At 43.3% G+C, this 17,418-nt stretch overlaps 1 protein-coding gene across 1 annotated transcript in view; it reads left to right on the forward strand.

Moving 5' to 3' along the window:
- The window catches only part of tecpr1a (tectonin beta-propeller repeat containing 1a), a 52,508-nt gene that overhangs the window by 22,517 nt on the left and 12,573 nt on the right, over positions 1-17,418 (forward strand). Inside the window, exons 12-22 of the mRNA XM_063220590.1 lie at positions 2,540-2,685; positions 2,990-3,043; positions 6,248-6,403; positions 6,766-6,915; positions 8,544-8,701; positions 9,026-9,153; positions 11,361-11,463; positions 12,588-12,684; positions 13,300-13,379; positions 15,759-15,815; positions 16,429-16,603. Of these exons, the coding sequence (XP_063076660.1) occupies positions 2,540-2,685; positions 2,990-3,043; positions 6,248-6,403; positions 6,766-6,915; positions 8,544-8,701; positions 9,026-9,153; positions 11,361-11,463; positions 12,588-12,684; positions 13,300-13,379; positions 15,759-15,815; positions 16,429-16,603 (1,304 nt within the window). The remainder of the gene's footprint in view (positions 1-2,539; positions 2,686-2,989; positions 3,044-6,247; positions 6,404-6,765; positions 6,916-8,543; positions 8,702-9,025; positions 9,154-11,360; positions 11,464-12,587; positions 12,685-13,299; positions 13,380-15,758; positions 15,816-16,428; positions 16,604-17,418) is intronic.

Genomic DNA, 17,418 nt, shown 5'->3' on the forward strand with positions numbered 1-17,418 from the left:
TTTCCTTCCAAATAGTTCCTCATGCATTTCAAACTATGGGTGCATCCCAATATGTGACCTTGCCTCCTCCACTTGTGCTTGTCTCCTCGTCCCGCCTCCTGGCCCCTCCTCCGTGGAGAAAACGATAAAGTTTCCCAGCTGTCATCCTCGCCACAACAACTTTTGAGGGATTGTTTTTCATTCACCATCCCAATTGAAAATGAGAAAAAGACTTTACAATTGAGCTTTTGCAAGATATTGAAATATAATGCTGTTGTCAGTGATGTCATCATGACGAGAAGCAAGTGGAGGAGGCAAGGTCGCATATTGGGATGCACCCTATGTGAGAACTTTTCCATCTTACCTCTTCCTCCATATGTGAGAAGGGTGGCAGGCCTCTAAATGAACACCAGCCAGGCAGCCAAATTGCTGGTGAAATTTCATTTTGGCTGGCAGAAAAGACCAACTTACTAGCCACTTTGACTCATTAGTGAGTGTGTGTTTGGCTAGTAAGATTAACATTTACTTGCCATTTTGGCTGCTGGTGAAAAAAGTTAATGTAGAGCCCTGAAGGCCGCTATAGTGGATCCTAACCGCAAATCTTGAGTTGTATTTTCTCAGTTTTTGGATTTCCAAACTCGCACTCTCACATAGCTCAACTCTGAAGATACAGTGAGGAGAATAAGTATTTGATCCCTTGCTGATGTTGTTGGTTTGCCCACTAATAAAGACATGATCAGTCTTTAATGTTAATGATAATATGTATTCTAATATGGAGAGACAGAATATCAAAAAGAAAATCCAGAAATTAACTCTAAAGAATATATAACAATTGATTTATATTTAATTGAGGGAAATAAGTATTTGATCCCCTGCCAACCATTAAGAGTTCTGATCCCGCAGATCAAATGGCACTTCCAATCAACTTGTTATCTGAATTGAACACACCTGTTAATAGTAACCTGCACAAAAGACACATTGAATCTGCAGAATCAGTCCATAGAATCAGTCAATCAATCAAACTAAACTCGCCAACATGGGACAGACCAAAAAGCTGTCAAAGGATGTCAGGGACAAGATTTTAGAACTCAATAAGGCTGAAATGGGCTCCTGGATATTAAAGAGCAAACTGTTGGTGCATTTCTTCCCAATTTTAGGACATACAAAATGATCATCAATCATCAATCTTAGGCCTGTCTCTGATTCCATACAAGATTTGACCTTGTGGGAATTTAATAACCAGAAAAAAGGAGATAAAGCACCTTAAAACTGTATGGGAGGAGCTAGGAAATTATCTCAAGGCAGCTGGGACCTCAATCACTAAGAAAACTATTGGAAACACTTGATACCACAGCGGATTAAAATCCTGCAGTGCATGTATGGTACCCCGGCTTCAGAAGGAACCTGTTCAGGCTCACCTGAGGTTTGCCAATGAACGTCAAACTGGATTAGGATATGATTGGGAGGTGCTGGAATCAGATAACACCAAAATCAAACTGTTTGGCATTAACACAACTCAATGTGTTAAATGCTGCCTATGATCCCAAGAACAACACCTTCTCCAACATCATAAATGAAAGTGGTAACATTATGTTTTGAGGTTGTTTGTCTGGCCAAGACACAGGACAACTTCACATCGTCAAGAAATGGATGGAGGGAGACATGTAAACGTACAATGCCGCATGCCAACCTCTTTCCCACCACCACTAGACTGAAGGTGGGTCATGGATTGGCCTCCCAAAATGATAATAATCCATAACATACAGCCCAAGCAACGAAGGAGTAGCTCAAGCAGAAGCACATTAAGGTCATGAAGTGGCCTAGACAGTTTCCAAACATTAACCCTATAATAATCCTGTGAAGGGAACAGAAGTTCCCATTTGGCAAGCTACAGTCATACAACTTAAGTGATTTAGAGATGATCTGCAAAGAAAAGTGGACAAAAATCCTTTGTAATATACCCACAAACATTGTCATTAACTGAAAGAAACATCTGACCTCTGTATGTGAAAAAAGGGCTTTGCCACCAAGTATTTTGTCTTTTTTGACTAGAGGGGTCAAATACTTATTTTCCTCAATAGAATACAAATCAATTAAAATATATTCTTCAAAGTTATTTTCTGGATTTTCTTTTTGATATTCTATCTCTCTATATTATAATACATTTTATCATTAACATTATAGAATGGTCATGTCTTTATTAGTGGGCAAACCAACAAAATCAGCAAGGGATCAAATACTTATTCTCCTCACTGTAAGCTTCTTCAAAGATGTGTAGCTGATGGGGGTTGTGATAGACACTATTTGTTGTTTGTGGTTTAAAAGTTGTATGACGTCAAAATAATTTGTAACTTGTCATGAATGTATTCGACATGGTGTTATACAGTCAATATCATGAACTTTTCAAATGTAAAATATTGTAAATCACACTTTTTTGTATACACATTTCACACGTGTAGCTAGTTAATGTGAAGGGAACAGGAAAAATATCATGTAATGTTTTATGACATTCATGCCTAATGTTATTTAATGATTTATGACATCCATATGTTTCCCTCAGGTACAAATTCGTCTGCCCAGTCCATGTCCCTCTCCATCACTCCCGCCCAGTCGGCAGCCTGGAGAAAGCAGATATTTGAGCAGCTCAACGAGCGGTCCAGGAGGGAGATGGACAACTTCAAACACTACGAGCAGGCCATTGAGCAAGTGAGGGCAAAATCACGAAATCCATCTTCCTATCCATCCACATGATATCGGGTTATTCATTTGTAACCTACCTTGTTCCATGTTTCTTGTTCTGTTTAACTTGTGTTTGTAACTTCATTTTCCTGTATGCCGCAATTGATTCGGCTATGGTTGAAGTGAAGATCTACGATCTAGGTCCTTCAACGCCTGTTGTCTTTAGTTCCTTTTTGACTGTTCTCATGGTGTGAATTTCTTGTCTTCTCCTCCACTGCTCGCCTCTGTCTTCCTGTTTTGTGATGTTTGGATGTTCTTGATGATCCTGTAGGAGGCCAGTGCCCCTTCTTCTGAGGAAGGGGAAGAAGCACTGGCAGCCAAGAAAGTAAGGATGTAGATTAGCTTAGAATGCAGCAACACTCAATTGGGGGTTATTCCAAATACCAGAGTTGTTTAGCAGTAATAATGAAACATTATTTTGCATTATAAGTGGATAAAATACTTGAATAATACTGAAAGCAAGTGGTACAACTTTTAATATATGAGCCAAATTGCTCTGAATAGAGCTGCAAAGTTAAAAGTGTACGTTCAGAAGCTTAACTGCTTACTATGGCTTATCCATATGTGATTAATCACTACAGCGCATAATTGGAATGACCACCAAATGAGTTTAATCTAACTTCTATAAGCATACGCAGTGTTTATTATCACCCCTGGTCTTTGTAGTGCAACACATAAATAAGACTATTCTTAAACGAACACTCACTTCACCCAATCTCCGGTAGCATTTTAGGTATTAGCTTAGCCAATACAAAAAGCCTTGGAATCGGATAAGCATAGCAGCCAGATCTAGGGGCATTCCATTATGCAACCTTGCGTCCTCCACTTGTGCTTGTGGCCTCATACCAGGAAGTAATATGTCATGATGACATCACTGACAACAGTATTATATTCCAATATCTCGCAAAAGTTCAATTGTAAAGTTTTTTTTTCAATTGCAAAGTGGATGGTGAATGAAGAGTAGTCCCCCAAAAATTGTTGTGGCTAGGCTGACAGCTGGGAAACTTAATTGTTTTCTCCATGGAGGCAACATCAGCATCAGCAAAACATGAGGCCACAAGCACTAGTGGAGGACGCAAGGTTTCAATCGCATATTGGAATGCACCCCTTGATTGCTCTGTAGCCTGCCTGGATATAAGCGTTAGATACTGTGTTTAGCCTTTTGGCGTGGCCCAACCCTGGGCGCCGCCATCTTGGTCCAGTATCCTATGTGTTTCATAGATGTTGCCTTACTGCCACCTACATGATAAGTAACGTGTGTATCGCCCAATGAGAGTAAATCGCCTTGAGTGCGTTACAATATGCGACCTTGCCTCCTCCACTTGTGCTTGTCTCCTCATACCAGGAAGTAATATGTCATGATGACATCACTGACCACAGCATTATATTTCAATATCTTGCAAAAGCTCAATTGTAAAGCCTTCTTCTAATTTGCAATTGGGATGGTGAATGAAAAACAGTCCCTCAAAAGTTCTTGTTGCTAGGCTGACAGCTGGGAAACCAGAGCCATACAGAGGGGAGAGTTACGCGATTGGAGGACCAGGAATTAAATTGCAGCCCCGCCTTTCAACGAGATAAGGTCGTGCCTAAAGCGGCTGTCTTCCCATAGACTCAACATAGAACCACCACATTAACAGCAAAAAATAAGGACTAACAAACTATACTGCGGGGTAATCACCACAAATATGTAAACTATCAACTGTCTCTGTGCTGATAATCACAACAGTTTTACCACCTGTGATGTTTATCTGAAGTTATTACTACGAACAGCAAGTCTTGTCATATTCCCTGCATTGCATCGCATCGCATTTGCTGTGTGCTACGCCCACTTCTAGGCACTAACATTCGCAACGCTTAAGCAGTTCTGAGACGCTAAATAGCTAATTTTGCTAATGCGGAAGTCCGCCTTAGGACACAGTGGAGATTGCCCGACTCTCCCTCTGTATGGCTCTGGGAAACTATCGTTTTCTCCATGGAGGAGGGGGCAGGAGGTGGGGCGAGGCCACAAGCACAAGTGGAGGAGGAAAGGTCGCATATTGTAACGCACTCCTTGTCACCGATTGATGGCAGCATTATACCAGCTAAACATGGTGGCAATCTGACTTGAGCCATTTGTTCAAATTCATAGGAGTGGTCAACGTGGCATCTATTGTTCATATCTGTGGGTAGCCTGATCTGTATGGACAGATCATACAAATTTTGTACAAGAGAGTATTGACTGCAAGCTTATGAATGGCAAAGCCTAGTCTACCTAGGCTTAGGCTAGGGGAGAGAAGTATGTGCTCAGGGCCGCAGACAGCTTTGACCAGGCCCGGGACAAAATAATCTGAAAGGGCCCCCCATCTCAATGCATACAATGTAATGAGGTCCCAAATCCATTTCTGTATATATTATGATATGTATATAATATGAATAAAATGAACCTGCGGGCCAGACTTGGCCCCCGGGCCTGAGTTTGACATTTTTGGCATAAAATGATATGTGCAAGTTAAAAGAAAAACCCTGAGGGTTTCTTGAGTGCAGCTGAACCCTTCTCGTGTGCTTCAGAAACTGAAACTTGAAAGATTCAGGTGCGCATGAGAAACCATTCAGGGTTTTCTTTACTCACAGATGTTATTTTAAGGGCTCTGTAGTATCTGTACTTGTTCACTATGTAGCAGCATTGTAGGGGTGTGACGGTATATACATAGACATGTATACATGTGTCTGTGGGTATATGTCATACCCTATACCAGTGTTTCCCAACCTTTTTTGTCTCGCGTACCCCCTAAGCCTTTTCGTTGTGCCATGTGTACCCCAACAATCATGTTCTATATTGCTTTCTCGATCCTAATGTGACTGTGTTACATTACATTACATTAGGCTATTGCCAGGTTCCATTCATTTGTTAAAATTACTTTTTTCCAAGTACCCCCTGAAGTGTGCTCGCGTACCCCTAGTGGTACACGTACCCCTGGTTGGGAAACACTGCCCTATACTATAGTATATATATATATGTATATACAGTATAGTATAGTATAGTATATAGTGAACGAGGCATCCTTTTATGTTGCAATTCAGTGGATTCTTTGCTTTAGCTGCTGTTCTGACCAAAATCAACTCCAATGGAGCAGTAGATGTGCATATCTAAAACAGAATAGTTCTTGTCCTGACTGTAGTTCTCCTGTATTCAGGCATGCTTGATTAACGTAATACAGTAGGTAGAAGTAGTTTGTTTGTTGGTTGGTTTGTTGTGTAACAGTATCAGTAGCTACAGCTGTAATACAGTTCACCTGCTCACGCATGGTAGTGCTTATTATATATTTTTTAAATTTCTTTCTTTCTTTCTTTTTGTCGTTCTTTCTTTCTTTGTGTCCCGCCCCCTCTGCTTGCCTTTTTTCTCCCTCTCTCTCTTTCTCTACCTCTACCTCTCTGTCTGTCTGTCTCTCTGTCTCTGTCTCTGTCTCTCTCTCTCTCTCTCTCTGTGTCCCTCCATCCCTATCTCTCTACCTCTACCTCTCTCTACCCCCCTTTCTCTCCCTCTCTCTAGTCTGTGTGGGTGAAGAAGGGTGCTATGCAGTGGTGGCGAGACTGGAAACCTCACAAGTGGACGGATATCCGCTTTGCTCTGGAGCAGTTCTCGGGAGCCGAGGGAAACAAGGACGGCATCCTCTTCATATACTACACTTTCAATGAGGAGAAGAAGGTGACCGCACACGCACACACACACACACACACACACACACACACACACACACACACACACACACACACACACACACACACACACACACACACACACACACACACACACACACACACACACACACACACACATCCTATTCATATACTACACCTTTAGTTAGTTAGTAAGTTAAGTTTATTTGATAGGGACATATATATAACATGTAGGTTGAATGACAACCAAACAGCCAAAAGCTAATTTCCAATGCCCGTCCCTAGAGAGGAGAACAAGGTGATCTCTCTTTCACACACGCACACACAAGGCCTCAAGTGTTCCTCATGTCTCCTGAGCCTGACTCTAGTCCTCTGCAAATGTCTCCACAGTATCTGCACGCGTTTGTGAACGAGGTGACGGTCCTGGTGCCAGTGCTGAACGAGGCCAAGCACACGTTTGCCATCTACACGGCGGAGAGGACCAAGCAGCGGTGGCCAATACGCGTGGCGGCGCCAACGGAGCTGGAGATGTACGACTGGGTATGGTATAGAGACACTCTACATCAGACTTGGGCAAACTCAGACCCAGGGGCCACATGCGGCCCCCTGAGCCATTTCATGTGGCCCCTAGAGGCTTTACAAGAAAGACAACTTTTAAATCCAAATTCAAACAGTTACTCAACATTCTTAAAATGCTACCTAAAACGAGAGTATTGTGAATTTAAGATTAACCAAAGAGGCTTCATCTAAATACATTTAATTACAGTGTGCAGGAATATCATTGCTGCCCAGTTATGTCAGCATACACTGTTTTATTATTGACGTGGGCAAATTTTCTGTGGCATCTGGCCCTTCCGTCAATATTCTAAACCCAATGCGGCCCTCGGGCCGAAATAATTGCCCACCCCTGCTCTACATGACAAGAAACGCATAAGACAATTTTCTTCTTGGAACAGGCGTCACTCTTAATTATTAATCTCTGAGGGTGCTGGCCCAAATGTTAAATTCAATGTTTCAAGAAGGAGGCCGTACCTTGCATAGTAGTGTTTTTTTATTGCACAAACGTGTTTCGGCTTGTGCCTTCTTCAGTGTGCACGCCGAAACGCATTTGTGCAATAAAAAAAACACTACTATGCAAGGTACGGCCTCCTTCTTGTAACATTGAAGAAACGCATGAGAAAACGATGAAATGAATGGGAGCGATTTGTAATGCTGACATGGCGTGTGCTTGCACAACTCCCCCCTTTGTGTCAAAAACAGGCTTGTACAAAATTCTGAATTGAATGAATTTGAATTCAAAGTAATGTCACAATATGAACACTAGGTGGTGGTGTTCTATGTACTCTCAATGGGTGGTGTAGCTTAAATTCAAAGAAATTCAAGGTAATGACACCACTTAGTGTTTCGTATTATGGCATTACTTTGAATTTAAATTCATTGAATTCGGAATTTCGCTAATTGCCTAATGAGCTCCGCTGTCTTTGAACCAATAATCTCGCAAGCAAATGCTGCTCATACATAGAAAAATATAGTAGCTAGCTGCCCCGAGGTGCCGCCAAGATGGCTTTCGAGTGAGGTACTGGGGGTATATTAAAGAAAGAGGATTCACACGTCACCCACCCAATGCAAAAGAGTTTGATCCCCTAAGGGGCCGTTGTCCCCTCCCTCTTCTACTCTTTTTGTGATGTTTGGTGGTGATTTGCACAAGATATGCGCTACCGCCATCTACAGCGCTAAGGGGGCTCCATTGATTCTCAATCGTAAGACTCCAAAAGGTCTCCTAACCAAAGGTCTCCTAAAGGGGCGTTCACCTGACATCACATAGATCCCGGAAAAGTCCAAGCCTGAAGTATCCTCCTCTTATCTGCCCTCTTTGCTTATACTATAAGAACTTTGGTATGGTGGCATCCATGTCTATGAGGGCAGTTACCTGCAGGCAGTAGTCCGATTTTATAGATGCACTTTGTAATATTTTAGTAGATTTCATGCTGCCCATTCACAAATGTAACCTTATCCATGAATATTTACCACCACCATCACATTCAAAGTGTTCATGATGCGTCGTGCGTTATGTCATGCGTTATACTTATTGTTGCTGGTGCTGCTGCTGGTGTTTTTGTTTGTTTGTTTGTTTGATTTATGTCACCGTGGTGACATCTGTTTGGCAGCTGGCCCTGCTCAGCGTGTCGTGCTGTGACTCGCGGGGGATCCACGGCCCCCCCTCCAAACAGGCCATCTGGTCCATCACCTGTAAAGGGGACATCTTTGTCAGCGAGCCCACGCCGGAGCTGGAGGCATCGCCCTACCCCATGCCCTGCGACCAGATGTAAAGAAAACCTAAAACTTTATGGTCTTCATGAAACTTCATGAGTAGATTTTGTTTTTTGGGGGGGTTTTATATGGATTTGAAACTATGAAACCACCGACTCTCAGTCTGAAATGCTGGCTTAAAACAATGCATTTCTGCACTCAAAACTCCAGTTTTAAAACTATCCCATTTAGGGGGCTGAAACGCACCTGTCACAATGGCGTTTTTAATGTTTATTCACGTTGTGTTTACACCTACACGGCAAAAAAAAAAAAATCTGGATTTAAAAATATCTATATACTGTACGTGTAGCCAGCACCTAACACCACTTCCCATGGGTAGGTTCTGGAGGCAGGTGGGCGGTCACCTGCGCATCATTGAGTGCAACAGCCAGGGGGTGGTGTGGGGCATCGGCTACGACCACACTGCCTGGGTCCACACTGGGGGATACGGAGGAGGATTCTTCCAAGGTAAGGTTCTCCCACCTGGGCTGATGATGTACTTTACTGTACTGTATGTTCATCCTTTTATTCTTATAATCCTCATTTCATCAGCTGTGATTTTACACAATTGAAAACATTTTTTTTTACATAATTCACGATATTGTGGTGTTTGTTGTTGTTGTTTTTTGTGTTTTTGTTAAGTACAAGGAATAGCCTCGGTGTATGTGACATGTGCTTTAGAAATACGCTTGCCTCGATCATGCTGAAGGACAAGGGCCTGAGGTCATAAAGGTAGTGGCCTTAATTAAGATTTTTTTGGAACCTATATTGGTTCGCTGACTTTCACCTCTCATATCTTTTTCACCCTCATGTTTGATCGAACAGCTGTAAAAGGTACATCTATATTTTGCTGCCCAGAGATAGCTGCCTTCCCACCCTAGAAAAAGACTCTTATAGTTTTAATTGACTCTCCACAGCAGACGACTGGGACTTTGAACGTTTTCATGTGTAGTGTAGTCAGTGTGTGGTGGGTGGAGGTGTGGTGCCTGTACTGCAGTGGTTCTTAAACGTTTTCTGCTGAGAGTGACCCTTTAAATATTTCCAGGACCCCAAACTTCCATTTCCACCATTTCCAAATATATTTTTGTTTTCTAATATTTCCAAAAGTTCCCCAAGATTTTAATGTGAAATTCACAGAAAATAAATGTATTTATCAATAGCCATACCATGGAATACTGTTACTAACCAATTTAGGGAATGGTTACATCATGAGAAAGCGCCCCTGTTCTTTACTATGTGTTGCCTCTCGGGTGAGGACTGACTTCAAAGTAGAAAAGAGAGTCACCAAAGCACCTCAGATGTGGGAGATTATTTTTTGCTTTTATTGAGAGCAGTGCCAAACTAACGTTTCGATGTTACCACGTCTTCCATCAGATTTTGACTCTGATGAAGACGTGATAACATTGTAACTTTAGTTTGACACTGCTCTACATAAAACCGGGAAATAATCTTCCACATCTGAGGTGCTTTGGTGACTCTCTTTCCTAGTTTGAGAGTGCTGTGTCACAATGACAATGGGAGTTGGAGTTTCCCAATGGGCTTTCACTTTCACTTTAGTTTAAAGTTTAATTCACACAGTCCCTTCTGTTCCCGCCCCCCCATGCAGTACCTCACTCAACCCACTAGGGGTCCCGACCCCCATTTTGGGAACCACTGTTTTCACTGTTATCACCCCCAATCCCCATCCACTTCCACTGTAGCCAGGGGCGTTGCCAGAAATGATGGGCCCCATGAAAGATTCAAATTTTGGGCCCCCTTGAGGGCCCCTCTCAGTGCTTGGGCCCCCTTAAGGGGCCCCTCTCAGTGCTTGGGCCCTTAGAATCTGTACCAATTTTCCCCCCCTAGCGGTCCCCATGACTGTAGCTCTCGGTTCTTAGTTTGTGTATCTAGATGTGCGTCCTTGGAAAATGTTCTGCTCCATTAGGGGTCTCCAGTAGAGGTGTGTCGTTCATGAACGAGCCGGTTCTTTTGAACGGCTCCCTGAAGTGAACGATGGGAACCGGATCACAGCTGGGGGAGCCACTCCACCGTTATTTCGTTCATTTTTCATTCATTTTAAGCACGTGACCTCGACCAGAGTAATTAAATGTGGGAAAAAACACAATTGTTTGCCTCAAAGAGAGGCAAAACGGTCTTTAGAAGCAGGAGAATAATCAGTTGTTGTTTGGACAAAATTACCTTGAGGAGTCAAAATGTTACATTCTTAACACTGAATAAATAATTTTTAAAAAGAACCAAAAGAGCCAGTTTTTTTAACGGCTCTTTGAAAGGAACGAGCCACTAAGATCCGGATCCCGAAAAAGAGCCATAAATCCCATCTCTAGTCTCCTGCCCAAAAATGTTTGAGAACCCTGTGTACTGCATTGCCCCCATTCCCCATGAAGCTCTCCGAGCTTAATTAGCCTGTGGCTAGTTTTCTATGTAGATTCTTGTGCTTGTCAGTATGGTCGTGATGTGCCAAAACAAATGTGTGTTGCGGTTGACTGATCCACCCTATCCTCTTTCCACACACGCACGCACACGCACACGCATATATACGCACACACATATGCACATACACAAATGCATACTCGCACGCTCCCATACCCACTCTCTCTCACACACACACACACACACACACAATACATACATGCACATACACATACACACTCACACACTCGCATACACTCTCTCAGGCCTCTCCAGCAGCACGGATAACATCCACACGCAGACGGACGTGAAGAGTGTGTACATCTATGAGAACCAACGCTGGAACCCTGTCACCGGATACACTAACAAGTAACACTAACACACACACACACACACACACACACACACACACACACACACACACACACACACACACACTGTCTCACTCTTACTCACTCACACCAGCGCTGGGACCCGTACATAGGATACACTAACAAGTAACACTAACACACCATGCCAACAACATCACACACACACACACACACACACACACACACACACACACACACACACACACACACACACACACACACACACACACACACACACACACACAGTCACACGCATACATACACCCAGTCACAGGCACACACGCACACATTCACACAGTTACAGCCACACACACACACACACACACACACACACACACACACACACACACACACACACACACACACACACACACACACACACACACACACACACACACACACACACACACATTCACACACATTCACACTCAGGCACACATAGTCAGTGGCAGACAGAGTCCCGAAGGTGTCTGCTTAAGATGTCACCAGGACAGACACATGCTCTGGCTGATGGGCAGCGGAGAGCCTGGTACACGCCACGACAGGATGGGCGTCTGAGAGAATGTTGGAATAATATTAGAATATTAGAATAATGTGGATTAGTCTCAGTTCCTTTTTTGAATGAATGACACACAATGAGCTCCTTCCTTGACATTATTAGCTGATTTATTGAAATGTGCCTGTGGATGACATTTCACATAATTGCGCAAATAATCAGTTGTTCTTTAGTGACTTTGATTTGTATGCTACGGTACAGTACAGTAGCTTGCTGTATTGCCAGGACATGGGCATTATGTGATGCATGGTATTAACTATTATACACAGTGTACATGTGCTGTTTTCATTGATCAATCAGAAAATGGTGATAGTTATGTACAGTAGTCATAACTATGACAATAACATTCAGTCTCACCAGTTGGTCTGTTAAATAAATCGCTGGTGTTACCCAAGTTGAGAAAGTGGCTGCAATGCTCAGTCTGTCAGTCTGTAAATGTCAGTCCTGTGTATGTCTATGTCCTCCTGGTATCATGCTATGATCCTTGTATGATCTGGTGCACATGAAGAAAGTGACAATAAAAGCTGACTTGACTGGAGCTGTGTGATTCCTGTTGTGTCCACCAGGGGTCTCCCTACTGACCGCTACATGTGGAGCGATGCCTCAGGCCTGCACGAGTGCACCAAGACCAACACCAAGCCCCCCTCTCCACACTGGACCTGGGTGAGTGAGTGAGTGAGTGAGTGAGTGAGTGAGTGAGTGAGTGAGTGAGTGAGTGAGTGAGTGAGTGAGTGAGTGAGTGAGTGAGTGAGTGAGTGAGTGAGTGAGTCAATTGGAGCCTAATTTGGTCCCCTTGGGGAAATTCATTCTCTGCACTTGATCCCATTTGGACTAGTGAATCACATTGAAGTACACACACTAGTCTGTAGCAGTGGGGTGCCTCCTGAGCGGCGTCTGGGGAGCAGTGTGGGGGTTAGGTGCCTTGCTCAAGGGCACCGGCCATGGTCGTGGTCGGGCATTGAACCGGGAACCCTTGGGTTGCCAACCCACTGCCCACGGCTGCCCCGAGTGAGTGAGTGAGTGAGGGAGTGAGTGAGTGAGTGAGGGAGGGAGGCGGACTGTTGTTTCACATACCTCAGAATGACACACACACTCAAACGGACTTAAACAGAACTGTAAATATTGTGTGACTGGCTGAATCACTTTGTTGGGTTCCCCCAAGAGTCCCTGTTGTTCGTTAACATTGTTGCAGTGCTTTTTTAATTCACAAATTGCCTGTAGTGATACTGAACGCAGGAAGGTATTCATAATCACCCATTTTGCTTTTTTTCCCCGCAGGTCAGTGAGTGGGCTGTGGACTACGGTGTCTCAGGAGGGACAGACAGAGAAGGCTGGCAATATGCTGCAGATTTCCCAGCGTACGTACATTACTTCTTCTGTTAACCCTTTCAGGAGTAACGGTAGGGACAGATAGGAGGCAAAGCGAGCGAAGCGAAGAGAGGCGAAATCCAACCGTCATCAGGTCGTCGCGGAGAATCAAATGGAATGGAACAGTTATGTTGTTGATTTGATTGGGCCGCTGCAGGCGAATTCGCTCCTCATTTGCATAACATTAAAGGGTTAAATCTATCATGCATACCATTGATCCTGTGGAATGCTTCCCTGTTCTCTGAGTCTGAAGAGGGTTTCCCACCTCGCAGGGTTTCCCGCATTCCCATGTCGACAACAAACACCTCCCACCTTGACTCTAGAGTTCTCTGGAAAGATAAAGATTTTGTATTGTGAATGCAGTCTCCACAGTTGCTTTACCAACCACTAAAACCTATTTATTTTTGATAGTTTCTATGAAACTGCACAACATAGTCTCTCCCATAATTGTAGTCAAGTCTACTGTAGTGACAGGTCTAGTATAGTGTAGTGTAGTATAGTGTATAGTGACAGGTCCTCCCCCCCCTATTGACTACTGCTGAATGGAATGTCGTTATAACAGTAATATCAGTATAAGAAGAAGACAATCCGCACACTTCAGGTCTATTTTTGTGCAAAGAAGCTTTACTTGACTTGCAAGCTTTCGGTCCTTAGACCTTCATCAGGCAGAGTGCATACAAACAGTGCTTGTGGTTAATATACATCATTATTGGCACCTGTGGTGCAGCACTCTGAGTCAGTGAAGCATTCTGGGAAATGTAGTGAAAGACAAACATGAAACATAAACAGAGAAAACAAGAACAAGTCCATGCTTTGCAGACATCAGGCAATAACCATCATAAAGCAGAGCACAAACAGTTCAAAATTAAATCCATATTTCTTAATTATATAAACACACTCATGTCAAAATCCTCGTTTAAACCTGATGGTTGCAATGCATTTAAAGTATATATCCAAAAAAGTTCTCTTTGGCATAATTTCCTGTCGATGTCACCTCCTCTGTGTAGAGTTACTTGCTCTATACCTTGAAATCTAAGGGAAGAAAGAGGGTGTGACAAATCATTGAAATGACAAGCTACAGGATAGTTTTCATCTTTTCTCCTGATGGAGCTCTTATGTTCACTTATTCTTTGTTTCAGAGGACGGGTGGTTTTACCAATGTAAATTTTGTCACATGGGCATGTTAACATGTAAACAACATTTTTTGTGTTGCATGTGATTATTCCCCTAATTCCAAACCTTTTACCTGTTCTAGGATGCTTAAAAGTGTTTGTTTTCACTGAACTATGACATTGAGCACAATTTCCACAGGGATAATTCCCGTCCTTGATTGGAGTCAACAGTGTTTGTTTTGGAGGGGGCAAGATGTTAGCTCTGATCAATTTATTGCGAAGGTTTGGTCCTCTTTTGTGAACAAAGAGAGGAGGGTCCTGGAAAAGTTCAGACAGGGCCGGATCTGTGGTTAGAATATGCCAGTGTTTCTCAACAGTTTTTTTGATAATGTGGGCCTGGGGAGTGAAGGTGGTAATACAGGAAACTGAACATCGACAGGAAATTATGCCAAAGAGAACTTTTTTGGATATATACTTTAAATGCATTGCAACCATCAGGTTTAAACGAGGATTTTGACATGAGTGTGTTTATATAATTAAGAAATATGGATTTAATTTTGAACTGTTTGTGCTCTGCTTTATGATGGTTATTGCCTGATGTCTGCAAAGCATGGACTTGTTCTTGTTTTCTCTGTTTATGTTTCATGTTTGTCTTTCACTACATTTCCCAGAATGCTTCACTGACTCAGAGTGCTGCACCACAGGTGCCAATAATGATGTATATTAACCACAAGCACTGTTTGTATGCACTCTGCCTGATGAAGGTCTAAGGACCGAAAGCTTGCAAGTCAAGTAAAGCTTCTTTGCACAAAAATAGACCTGAAGTGTGCGGATTGTCTTCTTCTTATACTGAAATTTCTACTGAATCCTGCACCTTCTAAACAGATGAGCGGTGGCCTATCACAACTTAAATTATAACAGTAATATAAATGCATTTTTACAAGCATTCTTTTCTAACATATTATAACGTGGGCATGGCCATTCTGGACTATACAGGAATTTTGTGTCAAGCGGTTCTCAAGTTGCCATACCAGATTACTACTGTATTTATTGTTAATGTAGTGGGTGAGGATGTGAGGTCAGAGCAAACTAGTTATTCTTTAGCTGAATGAAAGAAGTGTGTGCGTGCGTGTACATGTATGTGTGTGTAATTGGCCATTTGTGTTGTGTGGGCACTGACTGTGTGTGCGTGTGCGTGTGTGTGTGCGTGTGCGTGTGCGTGTGTGTGTGTGTTTGTGTGTGCGTTTGCTTATCCAGGTCATACCATGGTCACAAAACCTTGAAGGACTTTGTGCGACGGAGGCGCTGGGCCAGGTTTGTTTCTACACACACACACACACACACACACACACACACACACACACACACACACACACACACACACACACACACACACACACACACACACACACACACAAGCACATGCTCTCTCTCTCTCTCAGTCCCTCTTTCACTCTCTCTTGCTCTTTCTCTGGCTTGTCCTGTGACGTAATTGTGCGGTGTTACACTACCGTAGAAACTCCCACAGTGTACACATATGCCTACACAAACAGTGCACACACAGTCAAGCAAACATCCACACATTTCCTTTATTTGATACTACAGATAGATAGATGCACACTTGCGCACTCCCACACTCTCTCTTTTCTTATTTGTGTTTTGTGTTGCTCTAGAAAAACTACAGACAGACAGACAGACAGACAGACAGACAGACAGACAGACAGACAGACAGACAGACAGACAGACAGACAGACAGACAGACAGACAGACACACACACACACACACACACACACACACACACACACACACACACACACACACACACACACACACACACACACACACACACACACACACACACACACACACACACACACGCACACCACCCCATCCAGCTCGGTTAACCTGTTCTCTCTCGCAAAACAGGAAGTGCAAACTGACCACCACGGGCCCCTGGCTGGAAGTCCCGCCCATCCCCTTGAGTGACATCTCCATCCTCCCGTGCAGTGCCAGGGGCAGCCTGGAGCAGGTGCCCCTCTGGGCCATCAGCAACAAGGGGGATGTCCTGTGTCGCCTGGGGGTCACCCAGGAAACACCTGCCGTAAGTCAACAACACTCCCATTCCCTTTCTTGTGGGTTTATTTGACAGGGGCCATGCACAGGACAGTTCTAGTACCAGAGTTAGCTACAGAGCTAATTTGCCTCTGTGGTCCAAAAAACAAACCTCCAGTAAAAGGGGATTTTTAAAATGTATTTATTTATTTTGGTTTTTTTTTGCTTTCTTGACTTTATTGGACAAGATTGTTTGAGAGGAGACTGGACAGTAATGGGACAGAGAGATGGGGCAGGATATGGGAAATGACCTAGGGCTTGAATCGAACCCGGGTCTTCGCAGTGTGGTGCCATTTGAGCCACAGCCAAGGCAATCCAGAGGTATTTAACTGTACACCACCTTCAAAAATGAGAAAGGTGGAGGGGGATTGTTTTTATGGAGTGACACATGCAGAATTCTGTCAACTGTACACATGCATTCTGTCAACTCTACATCAACCTGCGGTTGATGGAATTCAGGAAATCCCTGTTGAAAGATTGTTTTGTTTTGTTTTTTAGGCAGTGCCATCAACTTAAATGTGCCTAGATTAGCTCGCCCACTCGTTCTTACACTCGTGGTGCCAATGTACACATCAGCAACTTTCAGGCTTGTGGACGTCACCCAGGAAACACCTGCCATAAGTGACCGCATCAGTCACTTGATACATTGCTCTTGATACGTCACAAATATTTGCTGTCTGGGTCAAAGATGCACCAGTTACTCACACACAAAGAATTTCTCTTTTTTTGAACTCTGATATGTCACCACTTAATGTTGTGTACATTGCAAAATGTTGAGCAAACCTGTGCTCTTACCCTGCTAAC

The sequence above is a fragment of the Engraulis encrasicolus genome, chromosome 17 (assembly GCF_034702125.1).
Source record: "Engraulis encrasicolus isolate BLACKSEA-1 chromosome 17, IST_EnEncr_1.0, whole genome shotgun sequence".
In the NCBI taxonomy this organism is placed as follows: Eukaryota; Metazoa; Chordata; class Actinopteri; order Clupeiformes; family Engraulidae; genus Engraulis; species Engraulis encrasicolus.